The sequence below is a fragment of the Epinephelus lanceolatus genome, chromosome 3 (assembly GCF_041903045.1).
Source record: "Epinephelus lanceolatus isolate andai-2023 chromosome 3, ASM4190304v1, whole genome shotgun sequence".
In the NCBI taxonomy this organism is placed as follows: Eukaryota; Metazoa; Chordata; class Actinopteri; order Perciformes; family Serranidae; genus Epinephelus; species Epinephelus lanceolatus.
Window position 1 is genome coordinate 35,287,498 of NC_135736.1, and position 25,928 is coordinate 35,313,425.

General features: G+C 41.4%; 1 protein-coding gene across 1 annotated transcript in view; it reads left to right on the forward strand.

The window, feature by feature from the left end:
• Positions 1-3,062: 3,062 nt before the first annotated feature.
• LOC117255852 (sodium/potassium/calcium exchanger 3-like) overlaps positions 3,063-25,928 on the forward strand; it is a 79,456-nt gene continuing 56,590 nt past the window's right edge. The window contains exons 1-2 of the mRNA XM_033625068.2: positions 3,063-3,452; positions 9,786-9,914. Coding sequence (XP_033480959.1) covers positions 3,257-3,452; positions 9,786-9,914 — 325 coding nt within the window. The 5' untranslated portion in view covers positions 3,063-3,256. The remainder of the gene's footprint in view (positions 3,453-9,785; positions 9,915-25,928) is intronic.

Genomic DNA, 25,928 nt, shown 5'->3' on the forward strand with positions numbered 1-25,928 from the left:
TAGTCCAAAACACCTAGTGAGGTTACCAGACAGCCGATGCAGCTCCTCAGACAAAACTTTATATTATTCAGCCTCCAGGTTCAGACTGCTGCACTGTAAATCAATAAAAGACATTCCCAGAAGAGGGCAGTGAAAGGCACACAATTTTTTTCACCTTGAGCAAACAATTTCCAATTTTGACCCCCCCCTTTACTTTAATTTCATTTGAGTTGAACACACTGTATTTTATTGACATGCTGTTGTCAAAATTTAGTCGAGCCAAATAAAAAATGAACCATATCTTAAATAAGGACAGTTTGTGCTTGAGGCATGCTTGAGATCACTTTTTATGCATTCTATATTACACTATCTTGTCAATATACTTCAAGTGTGGTTTGTACATGAACTCACGGTGCATCTTGTGACTTTTGTGAATTCAAAATAAAACATATATAAATGAAAAATAGGTGGCCTGTGACACAATTCCAAAAGAATACCATTGTTGCTTTGTGTCTGCTGGATGGGTCAGTAACAAGGCAGTAGTTATATACTGGGGACACACACTCTTCATTATTCAAATATGCTCAATGCCCCCTTGCATTGCAGCTTGGGTCCATGTTAACGTCCTGTCAGTGGCACATTCAATGTCAGAACACTTTGCATAGTTTTGCTATGGTTCCTGGTTTCCAACTAGCTCTAAGGTACGTTTCCTCTCGTTTGGTGGGCGTGTCAGAGAAGTTACCCAGTCAGCAGCCACATGTGTATGAATAAATGTCTAGTTGCTGTTGTACTTTTATATTCTTTTATATTTCACACTTGCTTTGGCGACGTAAACATGTTTCCCAGGCCAATAAAGCCTGTTTAAATTGAACTGAGTTAAACCCCACCTTTCTAAAGGGCAGTGCGCTTGCCTCACACAACAGGGTGTTTAACACACGACCATTTTTGTTTAAACAAACAAATGTTTTGCATTTTGTCCAGGCTGAATGCAGCTCTGATGTCCTTCACATACACTGCAAAACATTTCAACAGGAAACACAGAAGGAGCCGTTTAAAATGTTCATGTTGTCAAGTTTGGCATGAGGACATCACATGTTGGGTTTACTTGACCTTATACTGTATTCTGCATAACTAAGACTTGTCCTTGTTCATGGACGCTTTTTTGCTCCAACTAGTCGTAGTAAGTGCACAATGCACTTATCCATGTAAAAACAAGATGGCAGCCATCTCTGCCAAGTCAGTCTGCAGCCAATCCAGACACAAAAGTCGACAAGGTCCAAAACCTGATCACATTTTATGGTTGAAACTTATGATAAATAATGTTTGTAGTTTGATATGACAACAAATTTGCCCAGTTTTAGGAACAGTAACAAACTAAGACCTGTTAATGAGGAAGTACTTGTCTGAGGACAGTGGGATTTTATTATCGTCTCGTTTGAGGACACTGGGACTTAATTATCACTGACAATGTTTAGGTTTTTTTATGTACAGATACAGGTCCTACTGTATACTGGTTTACTACTGGTTTGGTATTCATTAATTTCTCCTAGCTAAATAGCTAGGAGAAATTAATGAATACCAAACAAAAGTTTGGGTCTCAGGAGGAGATATTGATGAAAATATACATTTAAAAAATGCTATGCTATGACAGGCAACCACACACCACCGTCCACAACAGAAAATGTAATCATAAATGTATTTAACAAAGTGCCATCATTATTATTAGTACAATTTCTAGTATTAAGTGGGGATCTCAACAGGCTGGAAAAATTACAACCCAAACCAAACAGACCCAAGTGAGCTGAAGCTCAAACCAGAAGCCGAGATCATCATAAAATACTGAATCTGGTCCAACTTGTTGGGCTTTTTGGGACTCGTTGGGCTTGGGGTTGAGATTGAGAACTCAAGTACTACGAAGCCTGACTATGGTGCCGAATGTGCTAGGTCCAGCACTGCCTCCATGTGTTGACTCCATGCCAATGACCCTGCGGTCTCATTTATAAACATTTCATTTGTGCAAAACTAGGCCTGAAAGAGGCGTACTCCACTTCCCACGCAAAATTTGTTATCTTTAAAAACAGACTTATTGGGAGAAACTTTGACCCATGCTGACAAACGTTTTGGAGACGCAGATCATGAAGTGGAAGCCTGACTGTGGAAATTGTAAAGTATTTTTTGGCGCACACCATTTTTGGCTTTTTAGTACAGATCCTACGTATTGTTTTATAAACAAGACCCCAGGTCAGTCGGCTTTGCCAACATGTACACCATGTTAACTTTATGAGATAAGATGTTATCGTTGAGCGTGGTCTCACTCCGAAGTCATCGAAATCTGGCGCTCTGGCAGTGACTTGCGGCATCAGAAACCAACAAACAAAGGCGTCCTTCAAAGTTGGCATTACACGCGGGTGGTTGCCATTATAATTTAATGGTGCTCGGCGGTGTCAGGGGGAAACGCAGCAGGACAAGGACGAAAGTTAGGGCGGAGAAAAAGGGTGGGTAGGTCCAGGAGACATTGACTTTCACTTGACATGGCGTCCCAGAACATCAACAACCAAGCACCTATGGTACCTTGCACTTCATATGTGGACGTGGAAGGTCCATGACCAAACGTCCATATGTGTCGAGGTCAGAGGAGAATGTGTTGCATGTCATGTTTGCAGCCTGTTTTAAAGTGGTCATAAAATCTCCTAATGCAGCTTTAATCATGCACCACCTTAACACTGACTTTACATTCAGTAACACTAAAACATAAATAAATCCAGTGTCACGTGGGTTTATATTCCTCAAACACACACACTAAAAGCATTTCCCAGTATATGAACATACAGATTTCTGACCTGGGTTACACTTCAGTCAATGTGAGCGTGCATGCCCACGCGCACCCTCTCGCGCTCTCCCCGCGTCTCTGTGCCTCAGCACTCAGCAGACGGACGCCTCCATGGAGGGCTCGTGCAGCAGTCCTCCGCCTTACTACTTCCAAAGCCACATTCGGACATGACTTAAGAGGTTAAACCCGGGTCCTCCAGCAGCCTGACGCTGACCGAACAGCCCGCAGCATCCCGGCGGTACCAAGATCCAACTTTTTTTTTTTTTTTAAACATCCCCCTCCTGCTCCTCGGACACCCATCCCCTGTTACTTTTCACATCCAATCCCGGGAGATAAGTCAATTATTCCCTGGGAATTAAAGGAGGTTGCGCTTTTTTTGCCTGCGTGTGTGTGTGTGAGTGTGTGTGTGTGTGTGTGAGTGTGTGTGTGTTTACTCCGGGGATCCGCATGGATGTGGCAGCGGTAGAGGGGACGTCTCTGCCGGGTATCCGACTCCGGAATCGGCCGACGCAAGTGATGCCGAGCCAGAGGAAGGTCAAAGCGAGGCGGAAAAGACGAAAGGAGTTGGTTTTAATCCAGATATGCTTGTTCGGAGGCTTGCTCCTGGTCGTGAAGGGCTTTTCCTTCTTAGCGGAAAATTCAGGTGAGGATTTAGCCATTTGTTCTGCTCCCTGCTCGGAGCGATGGGATACCGGGAAAGGAGAGCTGAATTCCTTCTAGTAGTTTGCTTGTTTGTTTCATTGCTGTATATTATATTTCTCCAGTGTAGTCTCTTTATTGTCACCTAACAGCTGCACTGTGCTGGTAAAGAGACATTAAGATTAGTTTAAGGCAGCTGCATTGTGAAAACCATCTACTCATAGGTGTAGATGTTAGGGGGCTGCAGGGGGCATGTCCCCCTCAGTATTTGGAGCATGTGCATTTGATCCCCCAAATAAAGACCTGAAGTAAGCAGAGGACTTATACAGTATTTTGGCTAAATTGCTTACATTTAGACCATAAATTGAGCTTAAAATGCAGAAATTGGTGCCTAAACCTCACCAGGATGCAGGAAATTAGGTGCAAGACCCCAAACCTACAGTGTGTTGAACCAAAACCTCCACCCTTGCATCTACTTTAAAGCATCTTCCTGTTGTCACTTGTTAGTCTGAATATTCCTGCATAGTTTGACACATCAAGTCAGTGTCTAAATGAAGTGTGGTTAGGGCTCTGTGACGTTGTGTCTTTGGGACAGCCTGTTGGTGTCTTCCATATCATTTACAGGCAAGGGCGTAGGTTTCATTTTCAAAACTGAGGGGGGCACATATGTCGTAGTGGTGTGAAGTTCTCCGCCAGACAATTTCAAGCATCAAACACTTAATTTCCTGCATTTTGATGACTTTTTTCATCACTGATGTGTGCTTTTTCTGCATCAGTTTATAGTGTAAATGCTTTAACTTTGTCAAAACAGGGTCTAATGCACATGATCTCAATATTGTGTCCCCTACGTCCCCCTGGAAACCAGCACCAATGTTTACAGGGTAAGATGACTGTATCAAAAGCACAGGCACTGTCTAATCCTGTTAAAACATGCCCAAAAAGTTACCCCAGTTCAACCTAAAATATTCTCCTATGTGCGTCAGAGCATCAAGGTGTGCTGTCATGCAGGTAGCTGCACAATAAATCCATCCGAGCTTTATCTATGGGAGACTATTCTGGGCTGAGGGACGCAGAGGCTCCTGTATGTTCAGGTGTTGTAGCTGCAGAGCAGTGAAATCAGGGCAATGAGCCCCAGGGTATAGGCCTACACCTCTGTGGCGCACTGCAAATGTGCCTCGCTCTCCAACTCTGCTGTTCTGACATGTATGTTAAATGAATTGCATTGAAATACAATCAGATGAAACCCAGTTAATGAATAACTGCTTCCCTCACAGCCAACATCTGTACCACTTGACTTGACGTCTGCATGTTCCTCGCTCCCTTTTTATGTGTCTTTGACTGTGCCTCCCAACACTCCACTTGATTACTGAGTCAGCGTCAGCTAAAGTGAGATGTATTTATCACTTTCTATGGACAGAAGGCTTGCATGAATATTCATACACTCATGATTTGTGCATCATCAGTGGGACTCATTTTTTTCTCCCTTCTTTCCTCCCCACTGCGTATCCTGGTTACATGGAAATGCAACAGTGTTGCTCTCTGCATGTGCTCAAAATTAGAGTTGAACAAGGGACAACGCCGGGGCGTTTAATGCATTTCCCTTGTCCCCATTGTGTTCTTGTTAACTCTTAATCAGCTTGCCGGAATATCAATTAAAGTTGATTATTTATGATGCGCTTAATGAAGTTCTGCTAAATTGAGCTTGATGTTGTGGAGCTGGAAGCGGAGCACTCGACGCCTCTTCGCAGTGGTGCATTAATCATTCCCACACTCCTCTTCTTCTCTCCCGTGTGCAAGATAGTGAAAGATAGAAGGAGGGAAGGAACAGTAGAGCGCTGGCACGCAAACCTCACCGCTGCTGCTGCTGCTGTAGCTGCTGTAGCTGCTGTGTGTGGTGTAGTGAAGGTGAGGCCAGGTGAGAAGTTCAGCCATGCCCCGAGGACTATTGAATAACCGGGCTTTTTAATTCTATTTGAATCCCTCTCTTAGGCCAGACTTGTGGTTGGCAGGGTGGAAAGGGCAGAGTGCTCCTGCTGGGCTCTCTGAAGTATGAAATGAATTCATTGCTGTTGCTGCTTTCTTGAAGAATGTGCAGATGTAGCCACAGTGGGAGCCCCCACTTTGTGCGCCACACTGCTGCTGCTCCACCCCCTCAAGAGGATTTTGTTTTGGAAAATTATGAAATTCCCCTTCAATGTATGATTTGGGGGGGGGGGGGGGGGGGGGTATCAAAGTGACACATCTGTGGTGCACTCCTCCAGCTGTTCACTACGATTACATAAAGAATCAAACTTTGATGTGACAGAGAAGATGACTTGATGTATGATAAATAAATCAAATTGGTTGACATACACATTTCTACCTGCAAAATGGCAGCAACATGCAACTCAAACATAGAAATGTAAAACCCAATTCATGATTATAAAAGTTACTTTGTTAATGTGGTAACACATAATACATTCACACCTACGGCCAATTTATAGTCACCAATTAACCTGCATGTCTTTGGACTGTTGGAGGAAGCCGGAGTACCCCGAGAAAGCCCATGCTGACACAGGGAGAACATGCAAACTCCACACACAAACACTTTGTAAACTGAATATATTTGGTTTTATTTTAAAGCTAAACAATATGTGAAATCGTAGCTTTTTCATGCACTGGTGAATTTTGAGATTTTGGGCTATTTTGCCTCCATAACATGTCTTCTTTTAGACTAGTGGGAAGTAAATGTACAAAAAACACATTATGGAGTTTGTTTTATTTCAGATTCCTGTTTTTATGCATATTTAATTAGATAATGCTGCGTTTGCATATTTAAATCTACAATATCAGAAAACTTGTAATACAAAAAATAATTGTCTCAATGTAGGTAATCAACCCCCTCAAGTTTCATGGTGGTATCTGTTAGTTAAAATGATGACCCTAGTGCAGGGGTCCTTTACTATCAACAGAGCCATGTCTGGACAAAAAACACAAAAATAATCTGTGTGGAGCTGCAAAACATGTTTGAGCCTTATAATGAGGGTAGCACAGCCCATTAAGTCCTCATTACTAATAGGTCTAAATGAGCATTCATCAGTGTTGTAGCCCAAGGAAACAACTCTGCAGTGAGCTATTTATGATTATTTGGTAGTTAAACTTTGCAGCGTTGGTGGTGGTGAAAGGAGACAAATCTATCCCAGCACTATTGCATTCTTTATTGTACGCTGAGGCTTTTTGTTTTTGGATCTGGAGTTCATAGGCTAGCTAGGGAGACTCAAGACCAGCCACCGCTGTGGAGGTATGACCCACATTTTAGTTGAGGAAATGAAATTTGGTGTATAGTGTTAATATGCTTAGGTTTGCATTTTAGTTGCATTAATACAGATAGCTCTATACAACTAATGGTATAAAGTTTAACATGTTAAGAGGAAGTGGGGCACTCTTATCGTGAAAGTAACAGGAAATGTGGATGTCGTGGCACCCATGTCTATGGTGGCACCTGCAGTGTGTTGTCAATATGGCCGTCGCCAATAAAAGAGCAGTTGAATCATGTTAAAAAGGTCTTTTCTTGTAACATATAGGCTACACATTTTTACAGCTGGAGAAAGTGAGAATCACAGAAGGCCTACAACAATGATAAATGAAAATTAAAATGTTAAAAAAAATGTTATTCATGCCTGTTGAATTTTTGAGTTTTCGCTCTCACTCTGAGGCAAACAAATTCAACTTCAGTAGCTTTTACGTACACTAAACTTTCAAGTCTTATTCCTATTTAAATTTTTAAGGTTTTTACAGAGGGGCTTGTTCAGATATTAATCATAGCCTGATTTATATAACATTTTATTCCTATATCATGGTTTTAGGATTTTTATGGCTGTTGACAGTATTTTCTCATGGAGTGGTAGACTTCTATCCTGGGAATGTATGCAAATCAGCACATATTTAATTAGATAATGTTTCATTTGCATATTCAAACATAACATTAGAAAAATGTTGCCCTACTCAACTGGGATCTCTCCCTTTAAGACATCACATTGGGGTCTAAGGAATCTTTTGACATTTTGTCAACTAAACAATTACTTAAGCAGTCAAGAAAATAGTCAGAAGGTAATTGAAATAATAATAGTCATAATAATCATAGGTATATATAGGGTTATAATATATAACAGGATATATATGTAAAAAAACAAGCTGTTAACTCTTTAATAAGACAATAAAATACACTTAAAAATGAGAATAGATTGAATAGACGGGGGAATAAAAACATGGCTAAGCCAAGTCTGAAGAGGTGTGTTTCAAGGGCCTTTAAGGATGCTGACAGTTTGGGGGCATTTTGTGATGTGGTTTGGGAGTGGCGACTGAAAATGCCCTGTCACCTCCGGTTTGGCACTTGGTCCTTTGGAATTTAAGGTGGTTGGCATCAGCAGACTCATGGCGTCAGGAGGGGGCGTGCCTGTGGAGCAGGTCACATAATGAAAATAATCAGTAGTTGCAACCCTAAAATATACTGCATGTGCTATGTATTTCCTGGAGAAGGTTGTGTGTCCTAGTACACAGAACATTAATTTACAACTCTTTTGATAATCAATTTATCATTTAGGTCATTTGTAACCAAAAGTGTCAAGCACCCCTTAGTTTCAGCCTCTCAAATGTAAATATGTGCTGCTTTTCTATGAAAGTAAATAGTGCTGGTCAACACACTGACATTATATCGGTATTGTAATAGGAGGTAAGGTATCATCTTAGATTTTGGATATTGTAACATCATAAGTGTTTTCTTTTCCTGCATTACACTAAAGTTATGTCATTTTCCGAACATAGAATGTTCTAGCTGTTTTGTTTGTCATTATCCAGTCATTCAATTCATATGACAGATTATTAATCAAAAATCTTATTGTGGAAATATTTTGTGAAAGTACCAACAGTCAGCCCTGCAATATCGTAGCAATGTCAACTTGAAGACATCACTTTGGACTCTGAAAAGCAGAGATGGAGATTTTTTCCCTATGTCCTGACATTTTAAAGACCAAACAATTAATCAGAAAACTAATCAGCAGATTAATCAGTAATGAAAACAGCCTTGTGTTTCTGCCAATGTAGAGCTTTGGCAGCTAAAGGCAAGCAGCATTGATACTGTGTCATATGAAACCTAGGACTAAAATCCCGCAATGTGACTGTTGCTGTGACCCTGGTTTACAAACCAGCAAAATAAGGATGTCATGACATGATGCGCAAGTGGAGAGTGAACATAATGCTTCTGCTAAAAACACTGTGCATTCCAATACCCATACTACTATGATATTTGGTATGCCAGAAAAAGGATTTAGTACGCCCTAATACATGGTATGTCAAATGCAGTATGCTAGAAATACCAGGATGTGCTACTATAACCGTTAAAATTTTGCAGTATGCAAGACAGCATGCATTTCTCCCTATCCTGACCCACAATCCTTTGTGCAGAAAAAGATAGAATGAGCTGCAGACAGATGACAGAAGCTGTAATGATGGATGACAGCGCATTGAAGTGAAAATGTAGTAATAGGAGTAGGAATTATTTAAGTGAAGATAGACAACAACAAAAGACGTAACTATGAAAATAACAATGACAGAGAAGTGTAATTTTACTGTCATGAACATGTTGAAATCTACAATGTGTGCAGTTATTACATAAAAGTTGCAACTTCAAACACTGCAAAGTAACCACAGCAGAGCTCTGCGGGCTCACTTCTGTCCCGGATGTGCTCAAGGAATGGCGTTTTGTTTTATAGCCAAGGTAACGTTAAGTGATAGTGTTAAGCAAGAGGGTCACATTTCAAAGCGCAGTGTTATGACGAAGTATGTCCCAGTTGTTTGCATACTCTGTGCGTACTTTACAAGAGAAGCTGCAGTACGTACTGACAGTAAAAATTCGATGTGGAACGCAGGGACATGCTCGCCTCAAACTCCATTTGCAAAACCAGCATTTCATGTTGCCCTCTTTCCCTGACTGGCTTTTAAATCTCCTCCTCCTCCTCTGCTGTGATGCAGAGTTACCGGCACATGGTCTAACCTGGTTTATTGTTTTCTACTTCAAAACAGGAGACACAGATGGATGCCTCGATCTGTTGTGTTTATGTACATTGAAGCACTACGATTCAGTTCACCAGGCGCTCAGTGCACCTCACGTCTCAGTTCAGATGTCATACAATGTGACATAAATGGGGAGCAAGTTATTGTGCAGTGTGACATGCAGTGAACTGATATAGATCATAATCTTTGCAAGTTTTGTGTCTGAAATCGCCCCATCCAGCTGCACTGGAACGTCCTTGAATCTATTTTGAAAGTAGACTTTTTTACTGTGACAAACATCCTCCAGGTTTTGATGTCTCCAGCCACAGCAGCGGCAACCAGGAGAGATGGGGAGGGAGGAGGCTACTGCAGGAAATGGACAACAGCAGCCTGGAGGAAGAGGAGAGAGAGGAATCTAAGAACTGCACTGCTCCAGGTAAGACGGAGACAAGATGAAAGAAAGAGGACACCCAAGTGTTCTCCTTCTTCCTCTCCCTCCCTCCAGAACAAAGAGAGGGAGAGATGGAAATAAAAGGAGCGAAAGTGGGAAAGAAATGATCACCCCGCATGATCTGTCTTTCCTTATGGTCCCCCTATTTCCTCCTCCTGATGTGGGGGTAACCCAGATTGTGAGGTCAGATGATCTCCCATGAGCACAGGCTACAGCAGGCGGTGACATTGTGGCTGCCTCAGCGGTTTTCACACTCGGTCTCTGTCACGTTGTTTCTTTTTATTTTTTATTTTTTTTTGGATCCTGCAGGTTTCATTCTCACTTCCTCCACCTAGCTTTCCCTCTCTTGTCTCACACCAGCTCTGTTTTCATCTCTCCCATTCCCTTCCTCTGTGTTTCCCTCACGTTTTTCCCCATGGTGGCCGCATCTCAGAACTGTTTCCATGGCGACCTTTTATCTTACCATCAACCAGTGACTTCTGTTTGAGGCACTCAAGGATGGCGTGTGGGGATGCTGAAGGCATTTTGTGCGGCGTCTTGTTTGTAAAGTTGAAAATCACTCAGTCCAGTTAAAGGAATTTAAAGAAGCCACGTGTAGGTGACTTTGAATGTAATGTATGTCATATTGAACCACATCTTGTTGTGTAATCCAACCTGTTTCTCATTGGATCAGCCATTACGCATGCACGGACTCTCACCATCACCCATATGTGTTACTATTTTTAGACGCAGATGGAAGGAAATTTGATCCTGTTGTAATTAATGTGTACAAGGTAGGATGCAGAGAGGTGGCCTCGCTGCAGATCACACTGACGTTTGTCTTTTCTACCTTGAGCGGGAGATGACTGGCCTCCCTTCAGAGGGAGGGGCGGTTCTCCTGTGAGCTCATTAAGCAAAATGGCCGCCATCAATCTCCTCTCTCACCCTCCCAAGGTCGCCACTCTCATCTATAAAGGGAGCTGGGGGTCAAAGTTCAACTTATTCTCTTATCCTGCTTATTATACAGTAGCTGTCCTTTCCTCCTCTCAGGCTAAATTTAAAGCACATACTCCGGTGGCTTCAGCCCCAGCCACCCTCTCGAGGACTGCAGGGTTTTCGCTAAATGTTGGCCCACGCTGGTGATTTCTGCTCCTGTGCCTGGTACAGTATGAGACACATAGAGATTACCCTGTTGGGGAGTTTGTGAGTGAGTCTTTAGAAAGGTGGTTGATGTGAAGGGGAGGATGGAGAAGCAGTGCGCATGAGTGCATTTTGTACATTATCTTTAGGGCTGCAACTGATGTTTTTTTCATCATCAAAAGATTGTTTTGTCAGTTAGATGTGAGAGAAAAGTGAATTTTTGACTTATTTTGTCCAGCAAACTGTCTAAAAGTCTTCTCTTTGAAACATCCCAGAATCCTGAGGAATTATGTTACGTCAGTGCCAGTGCAGGGCGTGGTGTGTCCGTCATGTAGCGAGGCAGAAAGTAAAGATGTAGAGGTGCAACATGTTTGACCTTCATGTTGGAGGCTGCACTTTGCTTCCTGTAACAAACCTGCTATTAGAGCTCACTCTCATTTTTTTTAAACCATGACCATTGTGTTTGCATAACCTTAAAGAGGAATTCATTCATTCATTTTGTTAGTAACAATAATAATGATAAACTTTATTTATATAGCACATTTCATACATTAAGGTCAGGATAAGCACTGATTGCTTCACATGAGAGTCGACATAATGGACATAAAACAGACAAGACAATTCAATATAGAGGGACATTTAAAACAGTTAAAAACGTGGATTAACTAATTCATAAAATCATAGCTTCTAAAACTATAAATCATAAAATCAAGTAAGATTTTAAAAGAGTTGCAGCAGCGTGAAGCGTCAAAAAGAGGAAAGTCAGAGCTAGTTAAAGGCTTAAGTGAACAGGTACGTTTTAAGATTTATTTTAAAAATATTTAGCGAGCTAGCTTCTCTAATACCTATAGGTAGTGTGTTCCATAGCTTTGGCTTAACTTACAAAGGCTGCATCCCTGATCTTCTTCCGGCTTTTGCTGGGAACCTCCAATAAACCAGCAGCAGATGATCACAGTGTTCTTGGAGGCAAATAGTTAACAAGGGAGTTAGCAATGTAGCTCCCAGTCCATGTAGGGCTTTGTATACAAGGAGGAGGAGCTTAAAATCAATTCTAAATGTAACAGGAAGTCAGTGCAGAGCAGCTAACACTGGCCTGATGTGCTCTCTCCTCTTGGTTCTGGTTGATAGCCGAGCTGCAGAGTTTTCAATGAGCTGAAGTCTCTTAGAGGTGTTTTTTGGAGGCCAGTGAGTGCGGTACAGTAGCCTAGTCAAGTTGGCTTGAAATAAAAGCATGAATCAATTTCTCTACATCTTTTTCATTTAGAAGTGGTCGTACCTTAGCGATGTTTCTAAGGGTTCCATGTCATTGGTTCGACAGCCCATTGGTTCGACATCCCATTAGTCCGACTGTCCGTGGTGCTGAACTGCTCACGGCGGGCGTATGGTGCGCCACGACCGGCTTGAGGCGGAGCAGGCTCACAGCTTATGTGTTTGTCACTTTCTTTTTCATTTTAACCCACACCATGATCTTTTCCTGACCCTAACCAAGTGGTTTTTGTGCCTAAACCTAACCAGACTTTAACCACAGGGCATCATGATGATTTCGGAACGGACTTCGGAACAATGAGTTTAATATGGTCGGAACAATGGGATGTCGAACCAGTGGGCTGTCGAACCAATGGGCAGTTCCTGTTTCTAAGGAGGAAAAATTATGTTTCAGTAGGTGCTGGAGAGTACTACAGCGGGTACTAGCATAACACACCCAGATCTCTGACCAGACCGTCTGTCGTCAATTTACATTGTGGGAAATGTAGGCACCAAGATTTGACAAGGAAAAAGAATGCATGGGATACCGAAGACAACATCTCCGGTTCTGCTGCACTGATTTTGATCCTTCTTTTAACTGTCCGTCATAAGTTTGACAATGATATACGAGTGCAATGCTACATAGATGAACACGCTAATTTGCTAATGTTTAACAGGTGCCATGTTCATCATCTTAGGCTAGCATGTTAGCAAAACACAAAATACAGCTGAGGCTTAACTGTGATCACATATTTGGTTATCGTATTAGTATTTAGTGGTGGCGATTTGTTGATTTGTAAAAGGAGGACCCCCACTGCCCTTCGCTATATAGTTTTGAGAATGTTATAAATCCAAGACAAAACTGACAAAGGGTTGGGACTCCAATTACAAATCTGTCTGCTACTTCAGCATCTCAGAAAAGCTAAAGACTCTGGTTTTGCGGTCTACTTTTCTCTGACTTCCTTCTCTAACTCGTCTTTCCTGTATGTGCATGTATCTCACTTATTGATGCAAGTAGCAATGCTTATGGAAATGCATTCATTTTATTTTTTCTTTTAAGATTTTTTGGGGGCTTGTATTGCCTTTATTACAGCGCAGTGATGGGACACAGGGAGAGAGAATGGGGATGGAATTTAACCTGGGCTGCTGCAAAGGCCTAAACGGGGTGGACACAATACTCATTGAGCTCGAGGCTGCCACCAGAATGCAGTGGTTTGACTGGCTCAGTGGCATCACGTCAGATGATTTACAACATATGCTGGTCTGTGAGTTTCGCAGGCTGCTAAACCAGTGCCATAAAAGGCTAAAAATGCTGTGCCAATTAAAATAGAAATGCTCCGTTATAATTTGATCATTCTCAATAGTTTATCGGTTGTAGATCAGGGTACAGATAGGGCAGCATCTGGGTCATGACCAGGACCATGGTTTGCCTATTAGTTACCTCAGGGGATGTAGAAGGGGTGGTAGGTCAACAAGGGAATTCAGATCAGGGCCAAAAAAACTGACTGGGAAATTCCTACCTAAAACAAAAATGTCAACGTCATAGTGGCGCTCAAGGAAAAAGTCAGGGCATCAGCACAGTCAGTAGGATTCAGTCTCTTGGAACCATTAATGTGGACTCACCAACCAGCCAACAAAGCTGCTAGCTGTAATTAAGTTTAAACTAATAATTGATTATCTGCTTTGTTTTTATTACATTTCTGTCAATTGGTTAATCAACTTATCAACTAATGAGGTGTGTGATCATGCTGAAGCTTGCACAAGTATTTGTGCACAACAGATTGCATCTGTGTATTTCCACAGCTTGCCAGTGACAGAGTAGAGCACAAGCCTGGCTGATGAGGAAGTATCCCAACATGAGCTCTGCGTTCTGGGAGGATGCAGCACAGCGGAGGCACTCGCTGATTGTTGCCTGAAATTAGAGGCCTGCTGATCAAGTGCTTGAAAGATGATGGAGAGAGTCAGTCAGAAAGCAGAGAGGGAGAGAGAAAGGCCCTCATTTGCTAATTTTCCCCTCCCAGCCACACATGAAACAAGCCATCATACCCGTCATTATGTCTCACTCCCTGATTTTAATTGTGAGGGCCCTGCCGCTTCTATGGATTTCAGCACTTGTTTAGTCCCCCACCCACTCTCTATCTCTCTCTATAGTTCTAGTCAAGGGGAAAAAGGGGAAACACAGGCAGCGGCTCTGTTTAATGTTTGAGAATGGATACTTTTAAGGCAAATTATCATAATAATGACATGAATGAAGCTCAGGCTTTCACAAATGGGCTGTAGCATTTTATTTTCTGGAGATATGTCCCTAAGTTAGTTTAGTTTTTCTCATGAAAATAAACACAAAATAAACTGCTGCAATCAATTTGTGAAAGCCTAACTATCCACCATATTGATTTATGTTCTTAAAAGGGAAACTTTGCCGATTTTCAACCTGCTCTGTGTCACGGTACTATGGGCAGTTTGTTAAGATGAACAGTGTTTAACTTCCCTCCGTGCTGCTCGGATCCACCGCTCATTCGCCAGTGAGAGTGTCCTGGGTTTGCTGAGCATTGTTCATTTGTGTTCAGTGCTATTAGCAACGTTCCAATGACACGGAGCTGGTTGAAAATCAGCATAATTAGCCATAATAAACATACATTCTTTCATGCCTAAAGCCCAGCTGGACCAAAGATTCGCAATGAGACGAGTTCAAACAGGTGACTACTTGCCATACGCGGTTCTGTAACGTTCTAAAAACCTACTGGTTGACACCAATGCAACTGCATGAGACGGTGTATCATCTCTATGCAACAACTCTCTCTGTACTTCCCTTCTGAAGAAGCAGCAACCCACCGTCTGACACCAGCTGTTGGAGGTGACACCATCAGCCAGTTTGGGTCGAGCTCAGGCGGCCAGTTCACACCACTGCAACTTTTCTCTGCAACGTTCTAAAACGGTTTTGTCTTGTCAAGAATTTATTCTCAACCACCAATCTGATGGTTTAAATGCTAACGTTAATGTTACCTTGTGTTGGGTCTGATCCGTGGACTGAATGCGCATTGACATCATGCTATTGTGGTAGACACACTGTACAACATTTTTGCTCTTTTCTCTTTCCTTCTATTTTGAAATCCATGCCATCAAATCACATCTTCCGTTTCGAGTCGAATGCTTTACGTCACCTGTCCACAGTGTGACCATGTTGTGCGACAGTAACAGTCATCAGTGCAAAAGACAGAGCTGTATACAGTCACTCGGGCTGCCCCCTTAAAGACGAAGACTCGAATAATTCATTGGACATTCCTCAGATGACTTGAGGCTCCTTCAAGGAGATGTTCTGCTTAGAAGTGATGAACTTAGAGCTCACAGCAATGCATTGCAATCCAGTCTCGGCTTTTGTTTGATGTCTGGTTTTGGCAAAAATGTTGCGTATGTTGCATATTTCCGAACCCTTGTAAGCTCAGTTAACAGGCCTTAGCTTGGAGGGCTAACTATGCTTGTTCACTATACTATGTTTACGTCACTGTCACCCTAAACGTCCCACAAAACCTGCGTCGAACTCTGTCTGGACAAAAAGGAGCAAATAGTCAAATATTTTATACTGAACAGCTACAGCCCTTATAGTTAAATGGCTTTAACAAAGCTTAGGTGCAAATAATTTACATTAATGATTTTCAGTGATCGAGTTACTCGAGTGTCTCTAGGAATCATTTCAGCCCGAGTTACGTCTCAGTAACTTTGTCATTATTTTCTCTGCCTCTGCCCTCTTGAGGTGTACCAAGTGCTGAAAATGTCAAAGAGTTTCCTGGCTAGAAATGAGGTGGTAAGGTGGTGGTTCACATACTGTACGTGTGGTTGTGTGAGTGAGACTTTGTAAGTGTGTGTACGTGTAGTTGGGGAGGTGAATACAAGCAATCTTACACAAAAGGAGCCCTCCCTGTCTCGCGCTTGACCTTCCTCTTTTAATGGAAAACAGGAGTCTTGATGACTTTGCTACCCAAATCCAGCGTGTGAGGCCACATTGTACTTTGATGCCCCACATTAAGGGTGAAAAATAGGAAAATCTATTACATTTGAGGATGTATGAGCAATGGGGAGATTAGTCATACTGGAGTTTTTCATCTGTGGTACAGCTGACAGAATGTACTTCTCAACACATACACACACACCCACACACTCTTTCTTTCTCCTCCATCAAATACACACACTTCCATAGTCCCAGTGCATCTTCTTCTTTCAGTCCCTCTCTGAAACACATAAACAAACACAGGTGGTTAATGTAACCCCTGAGCGGCTCCGTGTACAGTAGCATTGGCTGTGTGATTAGACAGATAGCGGCCTGGGTACCCCGTACATGTGACTGCTCTCTCCAGGGGTCTTTCCCCGGAGGCTGTCCTCCTCCGTTATTAAAGATCCTCTCAGCTCAGCTCAACTCAGCTCCGACGCAACACTCCATTCTAGGAAAGGAGGCTGCAATGACTTAATCAGGGCTTCCCTGTGAGAAATGTGGTGTGTGTGCACGTATGTGTATGGCTGCAAGTTGAACCGTTATAGGAGGGGAGCCTCGTTAAGAATAGTATTGATTAATGCGACGGTGCCGGCCCTGGTTTCTGCAGCGAGTGGGAGTGTGTGTGCGCCCCGTGTGAGTACCTGTGTGTGTATGTTTGTTCAGGCTTGCCTCACTTCACGTGGGCAGCCTCGCATCTCCTCCCAATGTGCCAGAGGCATGTACGTTAGCCTCGCCATTATACAGCTGATGAATTAAGTAAATCAGAAAAAATGATCACTCCATAATACCTCGACAAGAGACCTCCACTAATCAAATGCAAAATTGACCCAGGGAGCTCCCAGAATGATTTCCTCTGAGAAATCAATCCTCCCATATTACAATATTAGCTCTGAGTGGGCTGCTGCCTTCCCAACACAATGACAACTGTATTAACAATTGTAGATGGTGGCAAAGTTCTTTCATAACTGCCTGACATGCAGATCGGCAAAGTCATCTTGTTGTGTTATTGCAGGAACAGGAGCTCTGTGCTCAGGGGAATAAGACCAATCCATCACAGCAATTAGCTCTGTGAGTGCGAGAGTCCTCAGTACATCAGCTCCCGCTGATTCCCTGCCTGTTTCTCCTGTACTCTCCTTTCTGCACCTAGAACATTTATCCAACATTATTTCTTCTTGTTTGTCTCTTGCTGCTGTTTTCCTTTATTCCCTCGCTCATTTATTGTCGTGTTCCTTCTCCATCTCTCTCCGATGTCTTCCTGCGTGAGGAGGAAATGCTTCCACTTCCCCTGCTGAATTATAGAGCCCAGGTTGTTTGCCAGCAGCAGAAGTGGCTCGACACACGTTTAAAGATTCATCCTGCTGGTGTGACTTTGAGCAATGTTGAGGCTGTTTCCTGAATGCCACACTAATCCCCTCTTACTGACGCTTTCCAAAGAGTTTGGGAGGACACAAAGGCTCCCACACAAAGTATTGTCCTGAACAGCATGCTGAGTGTACACTTAAACTGGGCGCAGGCATTATTGGCATTTTACACCTTTATTAGACTAATAGAGAGCTGGCAGGATATGAGGAGGAGAGATACAACAAAGGCTCCTGGCCAGTCTCGGCCCGAGGAGGTTTTGATTACATGGTCATGGTCTTTTTTTCTTTACTGTTTTTGGCCTGCTTATTCTTCATTACTCTTTGCATAACTATTCATTTTGAACTTAAGAAATGTTCGGCATTGTTTTCTGTAACTTTACATGCTCCTCTCGACTGATTGACACGCTTGTTTATTGCAACTCGATCTCATCCCTATTTGTCATATTTTGTCGCTTGGGCAGAAGCCCCAGGTGTTACTAAAATGACCCTAGGGGCAGCCTTTTGCATTGTATCTTGACAAACAGAAGATGTCAGCATTAAGAGGGGGTTAGTGGTTAAGTTTAGGCAAGAAAAGTACATGGTTGAAGTTAATATAAGCTTGTAGATGTCCCTAAAACACCTGGCTTTGAGTGGCACAAACGTGGCAATAAGAAGCAGTTGGCGGTTAGGTTTAGGCAACAAAACTTCCTGGTTATCGTTAGGAAAAGATTGCGGATGTTGCAAAAAAACACACACTTTTGGGGCACCCTTTAGCTCACCTGGTACAAAAGCTTTATCCTTACCGCAGCGGCCAAAGGTTTGATTCCAGTCTACGGCCCTTTGTTGCATGTCGTCCCTCTCTCTTCCCCCTTTCACGCTAACAACTGTCCTATCGATTAAAGGCAAAAAGCTCTAAAAAATACCTTAAAAAAAGCGGCTGGAAAGGCAGTGGCAAGTCCCTCAAAACACCCAGCTTTGGGTGGCACAAACACTGCAGCTGAGATTGTTATTTGTTGGTCTTGAACTCTGCTGTGTTTGTTGGAACCATTCACACCCCCTGTCACTCGCCCTGAGTGGACCTTCCTGATCTTAAACTATATCCTTTGCCCCTGAGCATCTAATAATGACGCAGAAGGGTTTACATCACAGTAGGTGGAAAGCCCAGTACATCTCAGATGCTAATCTAACACTGCTCAAACGGTGTATTTTCATGCTTTGGTACTGAGGCCAAGTTGTTTATTTAATGGTAGATATTGTCTTCATGTCACATCTAAAAGAGAGAGCCAGTAGAGTGAGGAAAGAATGACAGAGAAACTATGTATGATGTATTCTCTGAAGGCAATTACTCCCTCTGCCTTTGCACAACTAAGCCAGCCATCACATCATGTATGTGCTTGCACAGTAGCACATAAATGGTTAAAGTGCAGGGAGCATGTGGCAAGGTGTTTGGTGTGCTTTATGGAAACGAATATTTCAATCTGTCAGTTTGCCTTTTCTGAAGATAAGCGCTTCACACGAGGAGTCTAGCAACTGGAGGGCTTTGAAGATGATTGACAGATCAGCAGCACTCAAGTGGTACACCAGGCAGTCTGAGATGCACCAGGGGACCGGCATGTAAACAGCTAAACTGAATTATTGTCCTCGACAGAGTCAGAGAAGTAGTTGCATAATTTGATTTACATGTAAACAGAACTGATGTTTGTACAGCTAATTACCGAATTCTGTCCATAAATGCAAACTGCAATGAGCTTAAATTATTGATATGACATGAATAAATGTTAGAAAGTGAAACTGATGTGAAGCGCTCGGATAGAGAGAAGAGGTATCTGTCGATTAAGGTTGTTGGAGCTACAAAAACTCCATTCACTTGACGCAGTGACGATACAGAGTGGAGCTTGTTCTTTGAGTGCCAATAACAATCCTTAAATACTCACATCAGCCTCTACACGGATCCTTAGGTTTGACTTTAGACATCTCTAATAAGCATCAGTAGTCAAACCATTATTTACTGTGTTTTCAGTAAATGCTGACAAACTTTTAACTCAGTGTTTTAATGTAATTAATGTGAGAACATTTTTTACTGTGTACTGGTGCTCTGATATGACATCCCAACTATAAAGCACTCTTTAGAGAGTTCAAGGTAATTTTATTGTCAAATGAACAGTATTTACAAGAGCAGTCATTACCATTAAAAACTTTGGTGACAGGCTCCTTCCAACAGTGCAATTGAAATATATATGAAATATATACAATAAAATCACACAAGCAGAAACAAAAAGAGGAAATAAATATTTGGATATAAAGTAGTGCAAGTGATGATGAAGGATAAAATATGAAGTAAGTGATCGAAATCAATAGTTGCATGAACACACAGAATGTACTGCAGTTAAATGTATATGCTCAGCAAGGCTGTAGATGCATATACAGATACTGGAGCGACGGCACTTTTCTTGTGCTGCTTTCAGACACCTTTAGCAAGTATTTAAACCTTTGAACCCTGAGCAAAGTGGTGCAATTTCTTTCAAAAACACGGGGAAAAGGACAATGAGAAACATGAGGAACGTCCCACGAATTGCAAAAAAAAATAAAAAATAAAAAAATTAAATAGAAAAAAATATTTTTGAAAAAATCAGGGAAAAAAGCTAGGTGAGAACTATATTTATAATTATTATTTATTATTATTTCATTTTTTAAATGATGTTACAGAATTAGCAGCTATGATAATGTGATAATGAAAATGTTTACAAATGTAATTTCTTTTAGCTGTTTTTTAATTGGGTTTTGCAGGATTAGGCTATACAACAAAACAAACACAATCACCTTTTGTCAATGCTAATTTTGTGCTAGCTAAAAAAACAACAACGAAATGGAATTAAATCCATTAAAAATATTTATGGTTAGTGGAAAAACCAAACTTAACTCTCTTCAGAGGGTCTTTTAGTACAACCAAATGTTGAACAACACTTTATAGGTGACCAAAACGTTACAGTGAACTTCTATGAACCGAATAATCACTGAAATAGCAATGGCTGAGTATCTCACTGGTGTTTATGAATGCTAGTAGCTGCTACTTGTCTGTGTTTTCAGGGGCGGATTTAGTGATTTGGGGGCCCCAGGCCAATGCCATCTTGCTTTACTTGTCACCCTTTCTCTAACTTGGACTGTTGGTATTGGCAGTGATAGAGGAAGTACTCAAAATTGTTTGAGCTTTTCTCAAGAAAGCTGCAAGCAGCAGTACCACAGGCTGAGCAATCAGCCCACTCCGAGCAGGCGTGTTTTAAACAGGCACTACACTAGTCGTATCAGTGGCAGTTTTTTTGTGGCTTTCAAGTCTGGAACATTACTAAGCCACTAAAGGCTGACTGTTCTCCTCATTTTATTCTCTTTCAACTTTTTTGGCTCATTGTGCTGTTATACAATCCATTTCACACCAAGCAGATGAAGCAGGTTCACCTATAGAACTAATGTTGTTGCATGGTATGTTTTCTGTACCATTATTCATCGTCCAGACTTTGAAATCACACAGATGGTGTTGTGTGTTGCCCTTCACATGTGGCGTGTTACATTACAGTTTAAGATTTCAAACAACTCTTGCCTTTGTAGCAAGATCTTCAAAATACACTGGGATTGTGTCAGAGTCATCCCGACATCTGGGAAGAGTCTGACAGAGCTCCTGAAGCTGAAGTCTACAGTTGTCATGTGAGCTCCACATGCTTTAGAACTCCATCCATCCATCCATCCATCCATCTTCTAACCGCTTCATCCTCTTGAGGGTCGCGGGGGGGCTGGAGTCTATCCCAGCTGACATTGGGCGAGAGGCAGGGTACACCCTGGACAGGTCACCAGACTTGCTTTAGAACTCATTCTCTTTTCTAGATTTAAGCGCTGTGGACTATAAAGACGTTTTCAGACAGAAAACAAAATAGTCTAGCTAATTTGACGGCTGGACTATTTGTGTTTATTTTGCCCCAAGCAGTCAGTGTACTGTAACAACTGTACATTAGCTTTAAACCAGCTAGCAGCGGGTGCATCGACCATGTGTGTGGGAGTGTGTCAGTGTGTTCTTGTGCAGCTCAGCCTCTGGCTGATCTCAGATCAGTTTTCCCTCTTGTCTCTGGACAGATTAACTATTGTATATGCAGATAAATCAAATGCAACTTATAGAGACATCTCAGGGTGATAGCTAAAAGTATTCATTCATAGTTTATTGCACTTTAGCCAGAAAGTCTTACTGAAGTGAGTTTGAATTTTGCAACATCACAAAATAAGAAAAAGGCTCACCAGGTTGTGAACATTTAAAGATTATCTGAGAGTGTCAGGAGAATGATTTCGAACACAGTTTTTGAACACCATAATAGTCATTGTAACAGATCTTACAAATGACATCGATAAACTGCTCTACGAACTAAACATTGTTGGAAGACACAAACCCTTTTTTTGTGTGTTTCTTCTTTGGCTCTCTTGTCAATTTGAACTAAGAAGCCAGTTTGATCTTTAACAAAATATATTTAAACATGTGATTCAAAGGCAGCTTAACCACATGAAATCATGTGAGTACCATCAGATTCATATAGGTATAATAATTTTAATGGTAAGTTATACTGTCAAAAAGTCAGATTCTGCTCTTCCCTCAGTTTTGACCAAATATATTCAGTAGTTACTGTGTTTTTCCTTTGTTGGGCAGTCCTGACAGTTGGTCAGTAGTGATATGCCACTATTTAATTGCCACAAAAAATGTTGGCATTGTACATTCCTGCAAACCACAGTTACATTATTTTTGTAAGTTATTATGGTGCAGATATGTTAAAACTTTACATTGTTGTTAAGTTTAGCTCAAAAAACACTTGGTTAAAATACACACTTCTACATACTATCTCGGCTGGCAACACAGCAACGAGTTGCAAAAAACAGCTAGTTTTGTTTTTTGTTGGTCTTGAGCAGTGGTCTGCAACTTGGCAGGCATCTCGCCTGGATTTCAGGCCGTCCACCATCCCCTCCACCTCCCGATGACAAAGTCCGCTCATATAATCCGTCACTCTAGAGAGATTGATATGATACGTATGAGACGTACAAATGTAACATAGTCGTGGTTCACAGAAACGTACAATCCAATACATTTACATCTCGTGACTAAGCTGTGTGTCAGGATAGCAATGTGCTAGCAAAGGCAAGGAAGGAGACTGTACGCTTGCAGACATGGATGTGAACAATGTAGGTTTATTGGAATCAGAAATACTTTATTGATCCTTGAGGAGAAATTGTGATTTGTTACAGGCACTCTGATGTTAAGAATAGAGAATTATAAGAAGTAAGAATAAGATAGAAGTAATGTGCATGATTAAGTCATTTACAATTCTTCCATCAATTGGCTTTGCGAGTGTTTTATGAGGAAAGAAATACCCTCAGCACATTTATTATATCCTCAAGAATGAGCCCTGTTTTGGTGAGAAACACTGAATGTAAACTTTGTCTAGAGAAAACTCCACAGTGTACCTTTTAATGTGTTAATATATAATTGATCTCTGTTGGAAAGTTAGGTTGTTACAGTGGCAAAAGTAACAAGATACATCAGTGGCACACAACTGTCATATTAAATGAACATCAACAATAAATAGTAAAGTAATCTGCAGAGTATAATTTGGTTGACTGTAGGATTATGTAAAACAGAACAGTGAACATGAGGAGATTTGGGGAAAATGTGATGACTAAGATGTGTGATTCCTCAAAAATAAACAAGCAATTAGAATAAATAAAAAGACAAATAGATTGTTGCTGAGCGGCTGTAGAGGCTGAAGGACAACAGCAGATTGTGTAAATATATGTTAATGGTCTTATCAGCGCTGGTCGTTAAGGCTCAGTGTTCAGCCCTCTGATGCAGTACTGTGTCACCACACTGCAGATGTGAAAAGACTCTCTATTCACTAAGATGGCCTCATGCTGAGGTAATGGGAATGTGGGTGCAATCTATTGCCTCAGTCACTCATATGAAAAAATGTCAGCGCAAGACTAACATTCATTCATTATTGATATTCAAATAATGTTCTGTCAGGTACCTGCTGTGTCCTGGAAGCAATATTTTATAGCCAGAGAGGGCAAGTGCTCTTGAAATGCTACAAACATGTATCTCTTCTTCTCTCCTTTAATAAATCACTACATACTCTCACTTAATGTACCACTGTAGTTTCTGCTCACGTTTTTTTTTTTAAAGCTCACTCTTCTCATTCATGTGGTATGAATGCAGCATCAACGTCGTTTTTCCACAGAGACGAATCATGAGCAGTTGAGCTTTATATGTGGATTCAATAGACTGAAGTTAACCTGCTCCACAGTAAGCTGTGCAGCCTGGGTTACCATGGTGATGTACACTGTTTCAAAGTGAGTCATCAGCGTTATATTGAAAGCTCAGGGTTATGCCCAAACTTAGCCCCGCGAGTTTCGTCACACTGATTGACGCTCTGGATGTGACACTGGATGTGATTAGTGTAGAAACCTTTGCTCACATATTATTGGCTATAGACAGAAAGGGCTCTATGATGTGACCACCTGTTATTAAATTAATGTCAGTATCCACTTTTATCATGTGCAGAGATCTTCTCCGTACTTACTGAGTCAGAGGTGACTATTCAAATTACTGATTAGTGTAAAAAAAATAACTTGTTTTGGTTTGTCTCAGTCATCTTGTGTTCGAGCCTCATGTATAGGTGTATCTGCCTGTGAGCATGCATCCATCTTAAAGGTCAAGTTTGTAGGATTAAGAGGCATCTATCGACAGAAATGCTATATTATATTATATTATATTTAAGGATAGACCGATACATCGGCCGGCCGATATATCGGGCCGATATTTGAGTTTTTTACTTGTATCGGCATCGGCCGATACGCACGTGGGTTCGCGGATTTATTTTTCCCTGGCACTTTTTTTCATTTCAAAGTATGTGGTTAAGTTGAACAAAGCTGTTGAATCCTACTGTGTACAGTAGTTGTTGTTTTATTTATGCTTCAGCTTAAATATTTGTTTATTTTATAAAGACATTACTGGAAGATTTAAGAGCACTGAACTTTTTTTTTTATTTGAATGTATAACAATAATAATAATAATATTCTACCTGTTCTACCTCAACTTTCCATCTTGTTTTAATATTTTTTACTGTTCAATAAATGTTTCTTATTTTAAACTTGAGACCTGTAATATTTGTTATCATTGTGTCATTTTTTTTTGATGTAAATTGAGGGAGCAAAAGCAGTATCGGGCCCCAAATATCGGCTCAAGAAAATCGGCAGTCCATAATCAGTCATCGGCTAAGGGTGATGGAAAAAAATCAGTATCGGCATCGGCCCTAAAAAATCCATATCGGTCTATCCCTAATTATATTCATAACTGTGTTTTCATTCGTTAATAATCACCTGAAAATAAGATTTGTGTTTTTGTTACCTTAGAATGAGCCATTTACATCTAGTTCGCCATGTTGTTCTACAGTAACCCAGAATGGACAAATCAACATGACGTGAGGCGACGTAGACGACGCAACAGTTGGCTTTTGGCGCCGCTAGTTCTTTGATGTCGGTTTGGTGTGTCCGCACCAATACGTGCTAGGCACACGAGAGAAGTTTCAGTTGGTTGCAATTTGTAGCCTCACCACTAGATGCCACTAGATCCTACACATAAGACCTTTAAAGCTACAGTTGCTAACTATTATGAAAAGATCACTTCCTTCTTCGTCATTGTTGTGCTACTAATGGCTAGGGTTGGGTCGGTGTGAAAAATTTAAAACTCGTTTTATACTAACCACACACCTGACTGGACTGGACTGGTATACCAAATTTTATCAAATGTTGCTGCTCCAGAGTGGAGCATAATGACTATTCCAGCAGCAAATGAGCATCTAACTATCACATCATGTCACATAACATCAAAGCTGTCTGTCAACATTGACTTCATTAAATAAATACCACTTCCGTTAGGCCTACTTCATGTAAACAAACTGCGAAAATATCAGCCTTTGACCACAGTTCACAGCACGATTGACATGATGGACTGTTGTGTTAAAGACTCCTCAACTCTGATTGGTTGTTTCGTTTCGTGTCTTTCATTTTACTATCTATCTCATGTACCTCTGTGCGAATATAGTGAGAGTTTCAGCAAATATCATCAAAGGTTATCTTTATAGGTTATCAACTGTAGCTTTAATGCATACAGTACACATAATCTCACATTCACACCCGGGAGCTGTCTGATATTACCATAGCGTTGTACATGACCTACAGTGAAGTAATCCAGCCCATGATAATGTATGCTGCACTCACAAG